At 38.9% G+C, this 19,796-nt stretch overlaps 1 protein-coding gene across 1 annotated transcript in view; it reads right to left on the reverse strand.

The window, feature by feature from the left end:
• The window catches only part of LOC110167067 (zinc finger SWIM domain-containing protein 6), a 183,535-nt gene that overhangs the window by 25,514 nt on the left and 138,225 nt on the right, over positions 1-19,796 (reverse strand). Inside the window, exons 5-10 of the mRNA XM_020932368.2 lie at positions 18,910-19,089; positions 16,151-16,321; positions 14,756-14,902; positions 13,706-13,852; positions 7,444-7,704; positions 4,039-4,174 (exon numbers count right to left, since the gene is read on the reverse strand). Of these exons, the coding sequence (XP_020788027.2) occupies positions 4,039-4,174; positions 7,444-7,704; positions 13,706-13,852; positions 14,756-14,902; positions 16,151-16,321; positions 18,910-19,089 (1,042 nt within the window). The remainder of the gene's footprint in view (positions 1-4,038; positions 4,175-7,443; positions 7,705-13,705; positions 13,853-14,755; positions 14,903-16,150; positions 16,322-18,909; positions 19,090-19,796) is intronic.

The raw sequence follows: 19,796 nt of genomic DNA on the forward strand, positions 1-19,796 counted from the left end.
AGTTTCCTCATCACAAACATACCGGGAGTTGTGTGTGGTTTCATTCACACATGTTTAACCCACAAACCCTGCATATTTAGGCTGTGTTCCTCTCTCAAACATAAAACACTCAGTTCCACCTTGTAATGTCATGTAGTAACAAAGGAAATGCTCCATACACTTTAACTACAGGGTCCCCACTCTTTTTCACTGACAAAATTTCAAAACTTTTCTATGATTTTTCATGACCTAAAGTGAATTTCCTTGACTCCCGACATGTGTAGAATTGATACTTTTAGAGCTAAATATGAAATGTTAACCCTTTCCTCTCACCTTATGGCAGGGGTGTCAAACTCATTTTGGTCCGGGGGCCGTATCCAACCTACTTTGATCCCAAAGGGGCCGGATCAGAAAACTCATGTCATATAAACCCCAAAAATAACAATAATTTAAATATTTGTGCAGAGAAACACAAATCTATTACAGAAATCTTTTTTAATTGGTGAACTCTTTCTTTTACAAAATATTATAATATTATGAACAACCTGAAACTTTAAGAAAAATACAATTTCAACACAAAGTTTTAACATTAACTTGTCTGTAAATAGGAATAAGTAAATTTTTGTTGTAAAATCCTGCACTCGGCTCCACTTTTCTCATTTTGGACATTTTGTTGATGAGTTGTCACGGTCAACAGTCAAAACGATCGTCCTTTAAGAGTGTTTGGAAAGAGACAAGTCTTCATTTGTGCTGCTCTGGTGGGAGGGGCCACGTACAGAGACGTTGGAGATGCTGCTGTGATAAACACCACAGAAAATTACCCATATTTTAATAGAAAATATAATTCAAATATTTTAGTAGAAAATCTGCCGAGGGCCAGATTAAAGGTCTTGGAGGGCCGAATCTGGCCCCCGGGCCGTATGTTTGACACCTGTGCCTTATGGTTTGGTATTACAGTTTTTAACATTCAAAATCCTGTCAGTGCATTTGTTGTTGTTTCTTTTAAACAAAAAGCGCATATGTTCGGAAATAATCATCATAGTTTAATGAGAACTTAACAGAACGCTGTAGTTGGCGTGAAAGAGATACTAAAATTCCATGACTTTTCCAAAACTTTCATTGAATTTACAAAGACATTTTCAATTTCAATGACTTTTTCCAGGATTTCCATGACCGTGAGAACCCTGTAACTGGAATAATTTGGATCATTTCAGACCTGGAATTGCTAGAATCTGGTGCACTAAAGGTAAAAGGTAGCTGTTAACTTGAAAACTATCGGGCTCTGGACATAAAGAAACATCCACTGACCCACAGGTTGGCGGTGTAATTCCAGCTCTCACAGATGAACGCTGTTGTTGTGTCTTTGGGCAAGACACTTCACCCACCTCGCCCCTAGTGTCTGCATACACTGGTGTGTGAATGAGTAAGTGTTTCCTTGTTGTAAAGTGCTTTGAGAGCCTTAAAGATGGAAAACCACTGTGTAAAAACGTGACTATTTACCATCACCGTACCACTCCATGACATCACAAGGTGGAGCAGAGCATTTTGAGCTTTGGAGATGTAGACAGACTAATAATATAGGCTAACTCAGACATGTGTGAATCGAACAAAACACAACTCCAGATATGTTTTTGATGAGGCAACATTGTTCTAACACGACTTAAAGCTCACAGGAGTCAATTTTGCGTAATGTAGGAGCTTTTTTAAAAAAACAAAACATATTTCCGTTACTTCACTTGGCCTTTTCTAACTAGTTTCACACAAGTTACCGCCGCCTGCCAGCCAACGGTCCATCCCCCACGTCTTCTGTTTATCCAACATGACGCCGGACACTTTAAACACATCACTTGCAGTTCATTTACTCATCCGTTTTTCCAGACCGGACTGAGAGAGGCAAAGCTTTGTGCAATAGAACAAACGCCATGTCCCTGTGGCCCTGTCTGTGTGTGTGTGTGTGTGTGTGCTTCTTCTTATTACAGACACACTAATTAGAGGCTCATTAGTGTAATTAATATTCACTGATCCCACTCCCACTAGTCACAACATCAAAATACACACACACACGAGGAGCAACAGGGAGCCTCGTAGACAGTGGTTGAATGGATCGTAAAATGCAGTTAAATATTATTACTGCTTATGTTAATGGACTTGTACTGCGTTTCTCCACGTATTCCCAAGTACAGATGTATTGTATAAGCAGCTCTTCAGGTCAAAATACGTCCGCTGCCTGCTGTCTGCGTCTAATTGTCAGGAGGTGTGTGTTAGCATGCTAGTTGCTGTTAGTTTTAAGCATGCACGTCATGATAATCTTATTTTTCTAATTGAGTTGTTAAGTTCTATCAAATTGGTGTAATCTCTACTACTATTACTACTACTACTACTGCTACTACTACTACTACTACTACTATTACTACTACGACTACTACGACTACTACTGCTACTACTACTGCATAATGATAAATTTGATCTTCTTTCTATAATGTAATTGTTAATTTATATCACATATAATCTCTACATCTACTACTACTTCTACTACTACTGCTACTACTACTACTACTATTTCTATGACCACCACTACTACTACAACTACTACTACTACTACTGCCACTGCTACTATTGCTACTACTGCTGCTACTGCTATGACTACTGCTGCTGCTGCTGCTACTACAAGGACTACTATGACTACTACTACTGCTACTACTACCACTACTACTAGTACTGTGACTACTACTACTACTACTACTACTACTGCTACTGCTACTACTGCTATGACTACTACTACTGCTGCTGCTACTACAACTACTGCTGCAGCTACTACTACTACTAATACTACTACTACTGCGACTACTACTACTACTACTTCTATGACCACCACTACTACTACAACTACTACTACTACTACTGCCACTGTTACTATTGCTACTACTGCTGCTACTGCTACTACTAGTACTGCTACTGCTACTTCTGCTACTGTGACTACTACTGCTACTACTACTACTGCTACCACCACTACTACTACTACTACCGCTGCTGCTACTACTACTACTACTGCTGCTACTACTGCTGCTACTACTGCTACTACTACTGCTACTACTACGACTACTACTGCTACTACTACGACTACTGCTACTATTACAACTATTACTACTACTGCTGCTACTACTACTACTACTACTAATGCTGCTACTACTGCTACTACTACGACTACTACTGCTACTACTACGACTACTACTGCTACTACTACTACGACTACTGCTACTATTACAACTATTACTACTACTGTTGCTACTACTACTACTACAATCACTACTGCTACTACTGCAGCTAGGATTACTATGACTACTACGACTACTACGACTACTTCTACTGAGTATGAGCCACACATTCATATATTTGGTGGTGTTAATATTTTTTGTAAAGTCTTATGCACCTTTAATAAATGAGGTTTGAAAAAAAAAACCTGTAGTTTGATGGTGGAATGTTTGAAATATTCTATTATGTGAAATCCATTTTCCCTGGAGACAACCAAAATGAATAAAATAATTACTGCACGTATTAATTAATGAGAAGATAAAAGGTATCATTTATCACTCCCATCATTCTGGTGTGAAGTTAATAACTTAATCTGTAACACAGCGTCCCTGTGTTTTAAAAGTGTAAAAACTCAAAATACGCTCTTTTGGAGATTAAATACAAGCCTGGTTTGAACTCAGTTTTAGCCTTGGGTAGACTTGGTTTGGTTCAAGTCCAGGTTTAGTCCAGGTTTAGTCCAGGTTTAGTCCAGGTTTAGTCCAGGTTTTGTCCAGGTTTAGTCCAGGTTTAGTTCAGGTTTAGTTCCAGGTTTATTTCTAGTTAGTCAGAATTTTGATGTGGTGTGTCTGAAAGTATTCTTAAAAATAATGAATAAATAAATGTTAAAAATGTACTACTACTACTACTGCTGCTACTACTACTGATACTACTACTACTACTACTACTACTACTATTACTACTACTGTAAGCTTATCTGGTCTTCTCAAATGAGAGGATAAAGAGTCACACACAGAGCAGTAGACCTACCGCATGGCTCTCAGTGCAAGTTTGTAGGCGAGCTCAGCGTCGTGAGGTAGGAGCGAGGTGAACAGGTAACGGGCAAATGTGTGCATGGGAACACTCTCTCTGTGGACGATCTCCCCCAGGCCAGAGTACGGACCAGCTGTGGACACACAGAGAAAAATATTATTATAATCAACTCATACAAGGAACGATATATACAGACAGACAGAGAGAAAAAATGTGTTAGAAATGAAACACAAGAAAATATGTGTAAGAAAAAATTGCAGCAGCAGTCAAAGGAAGGCGCCCATGTCTTGCTAAATAAAAGAAAACTCTAAATGAAGCCTCAGGTGAGTCATTGTTGTTAGTTGCTGACAGAAATAGCATGTGGTTAAAATTAAAGCAACTCTGTTCAACTTTCTGTAACTTTCACCTACATGATTCCCTGGAAAAAACGTTAAACCCACACTTTCCAAGGAGATACAGTAGATGTGTTTGCATATTTATCATAAAATACTGTGGAATATTATAGCATTTTTTCAGTGCAATAAAAACATCCAATACAAATAACATAACATTATTAAATAGTTATGCCAAAAAGTTACACGGTTGGGCTTTAATTTGAGCAGGTTTACATTGTGATGTGTTGAATTGTAATCCTTTAAAATGAAAAAGTATTTAGAAATCAAATTAATAATAATTCCAACCTGTAGTAATGTGTAATGTGTGAACAGAGGTAAGACGTACAGGAGGAATCATGTGAGGACACATGTGGAGCTCTGGCCCCACACACACAGTGACATCAGCTCACATATGGAGCTGTGTGCAGCCCTCTCCAGGCCCTCCCTCTGCTCCGCACTTCCTCTCAGTCTCTGGTGGTTATTTTAAACCCGAGCCGCCTGTGAGTGGTCCACCACATCAGAGCAGAGCGGCCCGGGCCCCAGGGGCCCACAGAGGCCCTGAGGCCTGGGGCTCCATTAGCTCCAGAGTCAGAGGTGGGTGGTCCTGGTTTGGGTGGGGCTGTGGGCCTGACCCCTCTATGGTTTCCCATAAGCAGAGACCTGTGGGCGTGCAGTCATCACAATGTGGGACCGTACATAGTCTGTACACGATTCATAGAGACCTGCCTCCCTTATGAGGACAAGCATCAGTTCAAATATGGGTTAAACTATGTTAAGGAGGTATGGTCCACATATGTGCACTGACTGTAAAGATACGACATCAGATGGAAAGGACAACTTTTGACAAGGTTATAATTAATAAAATGTTTTAACTGGTGAGAACTGTTCTAGAGGTACACCACAGACACTGAACAGATGATTTTAAATAGAAATCCATACATTACAGTTGTTCAGCATTATTCACAGATGACTAGAATCTCAAGACGTGGCTCAGAAGTTAAGGGAAGGGCTTTTGCACTGGTTTCCAGGGAATGAGAGCCCCAAAAGCACTGAAATCCCACATGAGAGTGATGTGTGCCGTGTGTGTGTGCTGTGTGTGTGCTGTGTGTGTGCGTGTGTGCTGTGTGTGTGTGTGTGTGTGCTGTGTGTGTGTGTGTGCTGTGTGTGTGTGTGTGTGTGTGTGTGTGCGTGTGTTGTGTGTGTGTGCTGTGTGTGTGCGTGTGTGTGCTGTGTGTGTGCGTGTGTGCTGTGTGTGCTGTGTGTGTGTGTGTGCCGTGTGTGTCTGTGTGTGTGCTGTGTGTGCTGTGTGTGTGTGCTGTGTGTGTGCCGTGTGTGTGCTGTGTGTGTGCTGTGTGTGTGCTGTGTGTGTGTGCCTGTGTGTGTGCTGTGTGTGTGCTGTGTGTGTGTGCGTGTGTGTGTGTGTGTGTGTGTGTGCTGTGTGTGTGTGCTGTGTGTGTGCTGTGTGTGTGCTGTGTGTGTGCCTGTGTGTGTGTGCCGTGTGTGTGTGTGTGTGTGTGTGTGTGTGTGTGTGTGCCTGTGTGTGTGTGTGTGTGTGCCGTGTGTGTGCCGTGTGTGTGCTGTGTGTGTGCCTGTGTGTGTGCTGTGTGTGTGCTGTGTGTGTGCTGTGTGTGTGCCGTGTGTGTGCGTGTGTGTCGTGTGTGTGCTGTGTGTGTGCTGTGTGTGTGCTGTGTGTGTGCTGTGTGTGTGTGCCGTGTGTGTCTGGGTGTCTGGGTGTCACTGTGTAAAGAGCTCATTTTGGTCGGGCCCATGGCAGCTCGGCCTCTGTTTGCACCACAAAATGAAAGGATAATAAACACGCAGCATAAGCCAATGGGTTTTTCTCTTCAAAGTGGCACTGTGTGGTTTTGGGGAATGTGCCACCTACAGGCCACAAGGTGAAACCTGCAAACTCAAGACATACATGTGGAGAACATGCACACCGCAAAGCCCCACCCACACCAGGGATCACACCAACTCTGTAACACCACACATACTTCAACTTTATAAAAACTATTACATGGAAGAACCACCTACCACTTCACTAAATACATTTCCCGTATTTCTCATTTCTCATTTTTCTGTACTATTTGTGAAAATTGTATATTAAAAAGTTTCAAAGCTCATTCAGAGCTAATCAGCAATCTGGTAACTAATGACCACAAGACCTATAGATTTATTTAAATCTGCTTCTGATATGTTATGAACTGCCACGTTATTAAAATCTAATTCAATTAAAAGTTTCCAAATGTTTTTGATCTGAAAACAAGTACCCTGGTTAACCTCCACTGTGACTTATATTGGACATTTTCTAAAAGGCTGTGGGAAAATGAATGGGAAATTTACTTCCAGAACCACAGCAGACTCCGAAGTGACTGTTGGGCTCCATCTGGATTTTATTTATATATGAAAATAAGGGCTGAGATTAATCACTTAATTTAGCAAAAATTTTTTTTTTTTATTATTATTTTGAACATCTCTTATAATTCCAGAATAATATGATGACCTCTATATATTTATATATATTTTATATTTGGAGGGATATCAGTCTGGTCACTGTTCCCTCCATTGTGTCTCAAACCAGAGCCAAACATCATTGTCCAATCAGATTAGCCTATTTCAGTGATGCAGTGAAGTGAAAAAGCTCATTGGTCACCTGTCATTTACAAACAAAATGACATTTCTCTCACCTCAAATTAAGAGCTCAGCATTTCGCTCATTGATTCTGTAGAAATGTGTAATGTTTTTCAAAATAATTCCAATATTTTTTCAGTTTTTCTTATAAGTAGTTACAATTGTTTAGATTTTGATATGGAACATGAAGTCCCTTATTGGCTCCTACATCTGAAAACAGTGAGATTTACCAGTGACCAGACTCACATCTTTGTAAAGTAATGAAAACAGTAAGTGTGTATATGAGATCCCAGACAGATTTTGAACATGAACTACCCATGAATAGCTAGTTAGTGACTAACATGTGGACTCAGATCTAAAGTTACCAAAAACATAAACAGTGAATCAAATCTCTCACCCTCCAACAGAAAGACCGCTTGTTTTCGGAAGATTTTGACCAGGGAGTCGTCCAGTTCCACTTCCTGTAGCTTGGCCAATAGCTGCTCTTCATTGCGACACACCTTCTCCTGCGCGTACAGCCCGTCAGGCATCACCCGCTGCTGCCCTAAGCCAATCAGAGCCGTCTCCACCGCCAGCGCCACGTACGATTCGCCGTCTCCAAGCAGCCTCTGCACGGGCAACCGCTGAAGCTCCGCCCTGCTCACAACACTGGAACAGTCTGGGGAAAGGAAAAAAAGAGAAAGTTGTGGTTAGTAGGTCTGGTTATAGTTAATACAATGTGTTTTTCTACTGGCAGCATTTTAGTCAAGACTTAAATCTCAAGAAGTTTTAAAGTGTCCATATTACGCCATTTCCTGATGTACGTTATAATGTTTCCTCATCAAAAACAGACCTGGAGTTGTGTTTTGTTTCATTCACGCATTTAAATCACAAACCCTGCAGATTTACTGAGCTCTTCTCTGAAACAGAAAACACTCTTCCCCCTTGTGATGTCACGTGTTAATACAGGAAGTGCTCTACTTCACATCTTCACAAGAATCATTTGGACGCCATCTCTTAAATGCGAGGGAGAAACGTTTAATGCCATACTGTTGAACATTCCAGGCAAAACCAAGCAGAAGTAATAGTATTTCTTTCAAATCTTTGGTTATATCATGTTACAAAAGTGAAAAAAAGGAATGCTGTGTAGGAGTGTGCAAAAATATCAAGATAGCGATATATCGTATTGTTTAATTTGATGATACAGTATCGTTATCGTGGGCTGCTCTATTGATATATTTTTTTGGTGTATTTTACTCAATTATTTTGTCACAGAGCTACAGTTTTGTTGTTTGTTTAGAGCAGGGGTGTCCAAACTTTTTCATCAAGAGTCACATATCTAAACACAGACGGATCACAGACGGAAACACAGACCGTAGACTGGTGCTCAACACAGTGAATAATTGAAATATGTGCATGTTTAAACACATTATAATGAGTCTTTATTCATGCTAAGATCCTAAAAACCACACACTAAATACTACATATGAGCTTTATCAAGGTAGACTTTCAAAAAAAACTTGTAGTAAAAAGTAAAATTGAATTGATTCAAGGTAATTTGGGCCAATTCACCCGGAAGCCTGAGGGCCATGAAAAATTTGTCTGAGGACCGCATTTAGCCCACGGGCCACAGGTTGGACAGGCCTGGTTTAGAGGAAGGAAACTCGTTTATGCGACACATTTGACATTTTCACTGTTTTGATGATTAAAATGTTTGTGTTTCATATGAACTTTGCACAAGAAGTGGTTTAACAAAGACTTTTAGCATCACAGCCACGATTTAGCCTTTATTTTTATTGAAAGCGCACTGTATCGAGGTATGTATCGTATCGGCAACTTCTTACTGATACCCGGCCCTAATGCTGTGTGCTGTCTGTATGATTGTATGGGTAAGATTTGTGAGAGCAAAAATAAGTTACACAAACATTTGAAACTTCACTTTGGCTGTGGTCTGGGCGTGCTTGTTTCCTGGAGTTGTGCATCAATTTGTCCTGTGGGGATAATAACAGCTCCATGACCCTAACTACCCCCGCTGTCATGGTTTGAAAGTAAGGCGAAGGTTAGGGTATACTTTATAGTCCCAACTGGGTCATTTGTCCTCTGCATTTGACCCATCCTTCAATACCGCTGGGACCATCTGTCAGGAGCAGGAAACTAGGTGTGGTCAGGACTAGCCCAAAGTTTATATAATGATTTGGGCTGACAGAAAATAGTGAATCAAAATCTGTGCTCAGTTGCATACGATATAATGTCACTTAAAGGTCTTATATTATGTCAAACTGACTCTGGTAAGATTTAAGCCATGTTATAATGTTGTTACTTCATCAAAAACAGACCTGGAGTTGTGTTTTGTTTCATTCACACATGTTTGAGCAACTTTTTATTATTAGTCTGTCTATCTCCAAAGCTCAAAATGCTCTGTGCCACCTTGTGATGTCATGAATGGGTAGTTTTCAAGTTAAGAGATTGGCGATTCCTGGGCTGAAATGATCCAAATTAGTTTAAAAACACAGTGGAGCACTTCCACATTACCACATGACATGACAAGGAGTGTTTTCAGTCTGACAGAAGACCTCAGCCTAAATTTGCAGGGTTTAAATACCTGATTATTGATTTCCTCTCCTGAAAAAGTTAAAAGGTATCGATACCTGATTGAACGAGTACCAGTTTCAGTACTGATTTGTATCTGAGTACCAGTTTTCTTGACAATAATAAAAGGGAATTCACAGTAGTCTGAGGAAACTTACCCACACACAGGACGAACAAGCAAAAAAATAAATAATCGTGCTCTGACTTTTTCTTTTGTTTTGTTACCAGGGACCTTCTTGCTCTCATCCAACTTGTTGAATGTGCTAATTATTATTGGAGCTTTATAATAATGATGCGATAAACCTGTAATTTTTGTCATTTTTATCAGAATTTAAAGGACCCATACTGTGTTATTTTCTAATCGATGTTATAATGTTGTTTCCTCATTAAAAACAAACCTGGAGTTGTGTTTTGTTTCATTCACACGTGTTTGAGTAGCTTTTTTATTATTAGTCTGTCTATCTCCAAAATTCAAAATGCTCTGTGCCACCTTGTGATGTCATGAATCGGTGGTTTTCAAGTTAAGAGATTGGCGATTCCTGGGCTCAAATGATCTAAATGATTCTAGTAAAGGTGTGTGGAGTTTAAAAACACAGTGAAACACTTCCTGTATCACCACAAAAAAAGAAATCGCAAGGAGTGTTTTCACCTCAGCCTAAATCTGCAGGGTTTAAACACAGAGATTTCCCGATTATTGATTTCTTCTCCTGAAAAAGTTAAAAGGTATCGATACCTGACTGAATCCGTATTAGTTTTGATACCAGTTTCAGCATTGATTTGTATCTTGAGGACCAATTTTCTTGACAATCATAAAAGTGAATTCACAGTAGTCAGAGAAAACCTACCCACACACAGAAACAACATACAAAACATAAATAAATAAGTACATTTTAAAAAAGCTCCATCGTGCTCTGACTTTTTGTTTTGTTTTGTTTTGCTACCAAGGACCTTCTTGCTGAGTTGAATGTGTGAATTGGATATTGGAGCTTTAAAATAATGATGCTAAAAACCTGTAATTTTTGTCATTTTTATCAGAATTTAAAGGACCCACACTGAGTTATTTTCTAATCGATGTTATAATGTTGTTTCCTCATTAAAAACAAACCTGGAGTTGTGTTTTGTTTCATTCACACATGTTTAAAAAAAAAACATAAACTCGGAATATTTAAACTGAATTCTTCTCCGTTCCACCTTGTGATGTCATGTGCTAATACAGGAAGCGCTCCACTGTGTTTTTAAACTCCATGCACCGTCACTAGAATAATTTGGATAATTGCAGCTCTAGAACTGTTAGATTAGGTAAGGTTAGGTTGTTTTATTTGTACCTATTGGTAAATTTGTTTTGCAGATTTGAGCGGCAGGTCCCACATTTCATCAGACGGTTTCACTTCGTAGAAACCGTCTGACCTCGCAGTGTTAGAATTAGTTCGCTCGACGGTAGGCGGGTACTGTTTATCATTTAACTAATCGCTGCTATTTGGTCATGATGTGTGTAACGCGCCGCTAAACGGGGTAACTTGTATAATAAGCTTTTCCCAAATTCCATAAGAAGAAGAGCAATAACGTCTTTCCCCTTGATGAAATTCACCGAACATTCTCTTTATTCCAGCTTTAAATCCTCAATCTCGGGAATTGTTGCCAACACAGAATGTATCACTCTTCGCTGATTGGCTGGTGCCCAAACTTGCACTTCCGGGGTTTTTGCGAACCATCTAGTGTATTTTAATTCCTGACCTAGTCGCTGGAGAGAAATAAAATTGGGCGGAGGCACTAGACGGCACCAACCTGGCTGACATTTCACATTTTGTCCTCTTTATGTGCAATAAACACATATAAAAACGCAATTGCAAAAATAATTACAAAAGTGTTACAGTGCTCCATTGCAGAATGGTTTGTTCCATAAACAATAAGTTAAATTCATCCATTACGCTTGGCTAAAAACACAATAAATATGAAATATATATAAAAACACATGATTTTTCCAAGGTAAAAGTGAACAGAGCATTTGGAGCTTTGGAGATGTAAGCAGCCTGATAATTGAGGATTTCTCAAACTTGTGTGTATGCAACAAAACAAAAGACAACTCCAGGTCTGTTTTTGAGGAGGTAACAACATTATATCATGGCTTAAAACTCACTAAAATCTATTTTACGTAATATAGGACCTTTAAACCACCAACAAAAAAACATGCCATTGTCCTTTGTTTAGACTTTATACTGCCTCTTGTTGAAAAGCAAAGTTTCAGTCCTACATTGGAGACCAGAATAGAGAAGCCCGCCCAAAGTAAAGATCAACACCTCTGGAACATTCTCCGGTCTAAGCTGTTACCTCAGAGGAGAGGCTATTTCTGTGAGCGGAGGAGCCAATGAGGCCTGAGCAGGAGCAGTGTGGGAGAACGGCGTTTAAAATGGAAGAGATAAGACAAGGTGAATTTGGAATGAACCCAACTTTCCTCCGCTGTCTGCATCGCAACTATGTCAAGACTAAGAACTATGCAGACACAATTCAAAGTCATATTATAATGTGAAATGAGTCATTGGTCAAAGAATAAAACCCGTATAATCTGATTTATACAGAAAAGGACGTTTGTAGCACAGTCCAGGAATAACTTTGTTGCCATAGAAAAAGGGTTGGTTTTAAAGGGAGTGCAGTGCTTCAAATGGATTACATTTTAATAAAAAACAGTTAAACCTGGGAATGCCTAGAATAATGGAAAATTAGGACAGTTTCCATAGCAATTAACAATTTAAAACAATGGGGAAAATCCTCAAAATCTTGCTTATCTCAGGACGCTGAAACCCACGAATACTGAGAAATAGAGCTGGATATCGTTAGGAAGTTGCCGATACGATACAAACCTCGATACATAGATCACGATATGATACATATTTCGATACAGCACACTTAAGATTTGACACGATACATCTCAAATGTATTCAATACGGTTCAATATAAAATAACAACTAAATCATGGCTGTGATATTAAAGTCTTTGTTAAACCACTTCTTGTGCAAAGTTCATACGAAACACTACATTTTAATCATCAAAACAGTGAAAATGTCAAATGTGTCGCATAAACAAGTTTCCATCCTCTAAACAAACAACAAAACTGTAGCTGTAACAAAATAATTGAGTAAAATATACAAAAAAAATACTCTTGGCGATATATCGATACAGCAGCGCATGATATCGATACTGTATCATCACATTTAACGATACAATATATCACTATTTCAATATTTTTATATCACATCATAGAGTCTTTAGGGTTTATTTCAAACTGAACTGAGTCTTTGGATCTGGCAACCGAAAAGTGAAGAGCTCATTCTGCTTTCTGATCAAATAACTGGATTAAGAAGCAAAACAAAACACAAAAACATTATGTAAAATGCTTTGTCAGTTGTGAATATATAATCTTTACAATCCATTTTCGATTAACTTTATATCAGAGGTCACAGATAAGTAATGTTTATGAATTTTATAGATACATTCTTCACTTCTTCTTCTCCAGATTTAGTTTTGGATTTTGTCCCAGTTAAGTCCAAATTTCGATGTAGTCTGAGTGTAAGTGAGAACACGCTCTTAAATTAAAAGATGTGCTCCATTTGATGTTGAAGCTTGTGAATATTCTGAACTTTCAGAGCACTTTTCTCTTTTAAAGTTCCTTTTTATAATGGTTATTTGTGTTTTCGTTTGGTGTTTTGCACATCTTTCTTATTCTGTTAAGCACCTTGAATTACTTTGTGTACAATTTCACAGATGAGTAATGTTCATGAATTGTACAGATAAGTTGTACATATACTACAAAACTTCCCTCCATGCTTTAAGTTTGTTCTCAACTAAAAGCTTTTTCTAACGTGTGTGTGTTTTTTTAGTTTTTTTTACTACAAATAGAAAATAAAATAATTTCATGTTTTTTGTTTTGTTTAGTTTTTTGTCACTATTGAAATGAAACAAACAAAAACAAAACAAAAAAAAAGACAAAAACTAAACAAAAACCCTCCCACGCCCCACTCCTCTCTCCACACTAAACACACAAAAATAAACTAACCTAACCCAGTTTTAATATTCAGTTTGTGTGGTAGATTTACCTGAGAGGTCTAAGCAGGTGGTAGCGCCCTCGTCTCCCCCTCGGCCCGACTCGGTGAGGGTGCTGAACAGGGTCCCGATGGGGTCCAGCGGGTGGCCCACCCAGCCCTCCATGTTGGTGATAGAAGTGTGGCCCTTTTGAAGCAACTCTACAAGAAGACAGGAAAGAAATATTCATTTAAATGCATGAATTCAAACAGTATTCACAAAGAGGACTAACACCAGTAAAGTGCAGAAAGTGTTTTTCAATTTGATGAGTAATAAAATTGCCATTGTCACATTTTCAAAAGCTAGTTTCGTTTGTTGTGTATATAATTACCATAATTATAGAAGCTGATATTTTGTAATTATTTAGCTCATTGGTTCATTTCTTGTGGATTGCAATTATTACTATGAATTTTTAGTAACATAAACTCTAAAAGATGGTGATGGAAATAAAACATAATATAAAGACAATCATATATATGGACTGGCTGGTCCTGGTTTGAGCCCTGTTCAGATTTAAACTTAGACAATTGGACAGTTCTGAAGATGGCTTGCAGCAAGCAGCCGAAACATGTCAACAAGGTAAACACACTTTCCTGTATTGTCTTTAAAAAAAAACCCAAGAAGTTGATCCACAAAGGAAATTTCTTGGACACATAAGCTCACACATTACAACAGAATATAATAACAAAGAGCAACAAACATAAATTACATAATAATTTCAAAATAACCAGCAAGACTCCTGATGTAGACATGGTTTAGCCCTGGTCTAGTCCTGGTTTAGTTCCGGGGTTTGTCCAAATATTGATGTGGTTTGTGTTTAAGTGAGAACGCACCCTGAGTTTAAAAGATAAGTTTCATTTGATATTTGAGCTTGATAACACTTTGAACTTCACAGCACACTCCTTTCTTTAATAATGGTTATTTGGATTTGTGATTTCAGTGTTTTTCTTATTCTGTGAACCACTTTGAATTACTTCTTTGTACACGTTTTCTTACACAGATAAACCTTGCCACAGTAAAGTAAAACCCTGGTACCATAAACAGCAGCTTCATTAGAGTGTCACCTTTCTTGTGTCGTCGGAAGTGATCGAGCTGCCTCTGCTGTTGTCTCCGCAGCGTGTTCACGACGGCGATGGCGAGACGCAGCGCCTCCCGGGGGTAACCGTGGGAACGCAGGGCATCCACTCGGGCACAGGCCGTGGGCACATGCTCTGCAGAAACAGCACACGCAAGCATAAAGCAACGGAAACTCTGCACCCCCTCCGCACTTTTAAACAAACACCTTTATGAATATTAAACAGACAATTGTTCTTAGTTGTTTAAAACGTTGATCTTGATCTGGTCCAATGTGTAACTTTTCTGATGGTGGGTCCACCGCCTGCTTGTCTCCATGGAGATGTTATTGCTTTATCTGGAAAGTTCCACAGTACTGCATGAAACATTTATCCTTTATTTAAATTTTATTGCTCAAATACACTGAGAAACAGGACTTGTCTTTGATGAGCGGGGGTCTGCTTCTTCACAGATCTGACTTGTAACTTTCCTAGTGACATCACCTACTTGTCTCCATGGAGATGCTATTGTTTTATGGCATTAAACCTCTTTGTATTGTGTATTATTTATTTCAATACAGATATTTTTATTGCTCAAATACACTGAAAAACAGAGCTTGTCTTTATGAGGGGAGGTCTGCCTCTCCACAGATCTGATTTGTAACTTTCCTAGTGACGTCACTTACTTGTCTCCATGGAAATGCTTTAATGTTTTATGGTATTAAACATATTTAACATATATATTAATTTCAATACAGATCATTTTATTGTTCAAATACACTGAAAACACACCTTCTCTTTGTGACCAGGGCTGCCTCTCCACAGATCTGGCTTGTAACTTTCCTAGTGATGTCACATACATGTTTCCATGGAGATGCTTTTGTTTTACAGCATTAAACGTATTTAACATGTATTATTTATTTCAATACAGATATTTTTTCATTGCTTAAATACACTGAAAAACAGGACTTGTTTTTATGTGTGGGGGGCTGCCTCTTCACAGATCTGACTTGTGACTTTCCTAATGACGTCACCTACATGTCACCATGGAGATGCTATTGTTTTATGGCATTAAACATATTTGAATTGTGTATTATTTATTTCAATACAGATATTTTTATTGCTCAAATACACTGAAAACCATGGCTTCTCTCTGTGACCAGGGCTGCCTCTCCACAGATCTGACTTGTATCTTGGCCTGGTCACGTCACTGACTCGTCTCCATGGAGAAATTCAAGTTTGGTAAAGCAATAACATCTCCATGGAGACAGCAGACGCAGGTGACAGACCATCCAACAGAAAAGTTAGGCGTATACTTTCATAAACTAAAACATTACACGAACAAAAACGATGTAAAAAAAAAACATTCTATATATTTTTGCTCATATCATCCCCTTCAAACCTTACCGTGCCACAGAGGCCAGCCGCGCGCGTCGAACAGCGAGCCCTCCTGGTTGTCGTGGTAACAGTAGTTGGCGTACAGGTCGCTGGCGATGATGTGCTGAAGATGGCGGTCCTGCCAGTGGAGGTCACAGGCTTCGATGGCCCGGGTGAATACAGTCCGATGGGAGCGCATCTCTGGGGCACACGGCAGTTCAATGTGAGATACAGAGGTAAGTGGATTAAGTGGATTATCAGTGACTCAAGAGACCGACAATTAGAGAAGAATTAAGCAGGATCATCCGCAGGTCTAAAAAGGACTTATTTAACAGGTGTTTGGCAGGAAAGCACAGGTGAGCAACAACAACGGCAAAAGGATTTAAACATTTATTATATTACAACAAAACTCTGCATATTAAAGGTGCATTATGTACATTTTTGGTTGCGGGGTCAGCTTGTTGTTTCGATGGATTCGCCATTGCTTTGTCAGAATGTTCCATAGTATGACATTAAACAGCTCTACCTTAAATTTATGAAATTATAGATGATTTTATAGCTCAAAAATACCAAAAAAACAAGCATTCTGACTGTAAGTGGGGTTGCTTCTCCACAGATCTGACCTGTAACTTGGGCCCCGTCTACACTAGTACATATTCAAATGGTTTTTGTTGCGGATGCAGTGTTTGTCCACATTAATGCGATGGAAAACGGCTCCAGAGACGGAACGATCTGGTGCCGCCAGCTCCCATGAATTCATCTGAGTACGAATCTGATCCGGCACTGTGTGGACCCCTGAAAACGCTGATACACTGATGTAGATCTATGCGCCGCGAAGAAATTCACCGCCAAAACTCTAAGAGGCTAGAATATATGTCCATTCATATATACGGTCTGTGCGTATGACCTGCAGATGTATAATCTCTGAACAGTTTAACATGAACCATCTCCAAATCGATAGAAGCACAGAACAAACTCACCATCAGCAGAACATCCCTCTGTCACAGAAAGAACACTCATATTCCACCGAGTCGTGTCCTTTAGTCCAACAGAAACTGAACCGCATCAGTGCAAAAGGAGCGAGCTGTTTTTTTTAGCGCTCAGTTTATGCAAATTAGCCATGCAGTTTTAAGTTTCATTTCTGTAAAACGTAAACAAATATGCTCAAAGCTGTGTGGATAAGGAAGGACTGCAGATACAGAAACGACGTGCGTGGACGCAGATTGTTTCCAATACGGTGATACGTGGATTCGTTCCAGTGTAAACGGGGTCTTGGTCTGGTTTGGGGTCCATGATGATGAAAAAGTTTAATGCCATACTGTGAAACATTCCAGACGAATCAGCCTCCACTAAAAAAGTTACATAAATCATCTTTAACAATATACATTTTACCTAATGCTGATCTCGGTGAACTATTATGGATGCACCGATCTGATACAGGTATCGGTAAAAATTGGCTGGATCGGATGTCAGATTCCAAATATCGGTTCAGTCAGTATTTGGTCGTGAAGTAATAAAACTGTTTACTAGTCATAATTGGTCCAGAAACTCCAAAAAAATCTGAATGTTTGCACTTTTATTTACACAAATTTGTTCAATAGTTACTTAAATAACAGCGACATAGTCTTATTTTAGTTTAGTTTTAAAGAAACAAATGTTGATATTGTGTATGGGCAGATGCTTAAAGCTATACTATCTCTTAAAAAGGTAAAAGACAAATAATAACTCAGTTTTATTTTCTGATATGTAATAGCAACTTAGCCGTTTTAACATAAAATACTGCATCTTGGTGCTTGACAGGTAGAAATTCGAGTCTTCGTAATTTCACATTTAGATGGGGCTGAAATTATTTTCTACAGTTAAAAGCAGGTGGTCTCACACTTGAGGTCTTTCATGAGGCTTTCCAGTGTTTTTATACCTTTTCAGAACGCGTTGTTTTTGCCCATTAACATCACAAATTACCATAAACAAACATAACATCATCTCGGACATTGGCAGTGTTTAATTCCACAGGAGAGTAGCTGCCAAACTCTTTCTATTCAAACTGAGATTTTCCACTAAAAGGATCTAAAATACATCAAACACATCACAAAATTCTATAGGTTTATAACGTGTAAAGGAAAGGTTACAGAATGAGATGCCCTAATCTCAAAATGGGGTCAATATAAGGGCCTGTTTTCTCTATTTGTTATACTAGATGTTGGTATTAAATATCTAGGAAAAATAATTTATTATTGCTTCCTGTGATCTTAGCATGTGACCAAACATCTACACGTTAACCACATTAATTTTATTCGCCCCTCATTACAGCACAGGATTACATGGCATTTAATTAAGGAACGCAACTAGGCCCATAAACTTACAACATTTTATAGAATGGTGTGATCATTTTAATTATATATGTAAAAAAAAAAGTGAATATAAAAAATAAAAACATCATCGCTAATTTATCAGCCCCAGTTTCTATTAAATATTATAATTCTTTTTAATAACGTGACATCAGGTGAACAATTGGTTTTAAAGGATGATATGGTAAGAAATGTCCAATTCTGCACAAACATTAAATCGATTCATTTGCAAAAAGGGAAAGGCGCCCGTGCACACACTAATACAACCATACTCTGCATATTGATAACTTTATTGATAATTTGACCCCATTTTAATTAAATACTACATAAGGTCTATTGAATGTTGTGGTGTCGCGTGAAGCAGTGCACCGGAGCTCACATCTGCACTTGTGGGAATTAAAACATGTTACGGACAGCTGTACAAAGTTGTCAATCACTGACCTTGGTTGCCATGGGCACCCTGAGGCAGTGAGTGGGTGAGGTTGGGCAGATCGTTGCCGTGGTTACCGTCCTCCCAGGGGCACACGTCCACGCTGTTCCATCTGCGCAGCTGCCGCAGCCACGAGCTCTTCTGCTCCGGTTTACAGTGAGGGTTCAGCACGATGCACATCCACAGGGCCCCTACACAAACACGAACACAAACACGAACACAAACACAAACACAAACAATATTTAAAACACGGCAGAAGACAAAGGGGGCAAAGGTGTCTGTTTTTCTGGATTCCAGGGTTTTAGCGGCCCAGAATTTGACCCTCTTCCTTTTAATTTATATTAGAGGGGGGCCCATGTGAGGCTTCCTACCCGAGGCCCCGAAATTTCTGTCGACGGGCCTGCTCAAAACTATTATTTATACTGCAAGAACTAAAATCCAGCCAAGTTAGATGACTTGAATTAAGAAAGTTTTTATCACAATTTGAGTAACTTCACTTGACAAGTAACACTAGAACAAGGCTTTTTGTTCACAAAATATGAAAATACATCTTGCAAGACTTAGGATAAGAAAAACAACAGCTCTTTGCACTTAAAATAAGAAACTAAATCTAATGTTGCTTGAATTAAATAACACACGTGCTCCATTCGTAGCTCATTTTACTTGTCAACTTGAATTTACTCAAATAAAGTAAAATGCTCTTAATTTAAGTCATTTTAATTTACCTAGATATTATTTTTTGTAGTGTACATGAATATAGAAAGTATACAACACATCAGGGAGTGTCTTCAAAACTCCTACACAGAGTTATCCACACCATCACAGTTTTTATTACTTTTTAAAGGCCTGTTTACAATAAAAATATTTGATCAGAAGTGCGTTTTGTTTAGACGATGAC

This window comes from Boleophthalmus pectinirostris, unplaced genomic scaffold, assembly GCF_026225935.1.
Source record: "Boleophthalmus pectinirostris isolate CB_2022bp ecotype Guang Dong unplaced genomic scaffold, ASM2622593v1 HiC_scaffold_4, whole genome shotgun sequence".
Classification (NCBI taxonomy): domain Eukaryota; kingdom Metazoa; phylum Chordata; class Actinopteri; order Gobiiformes; family Gobiidae; genus Boleophthalmus; species Boleophthalmus pectinirostris.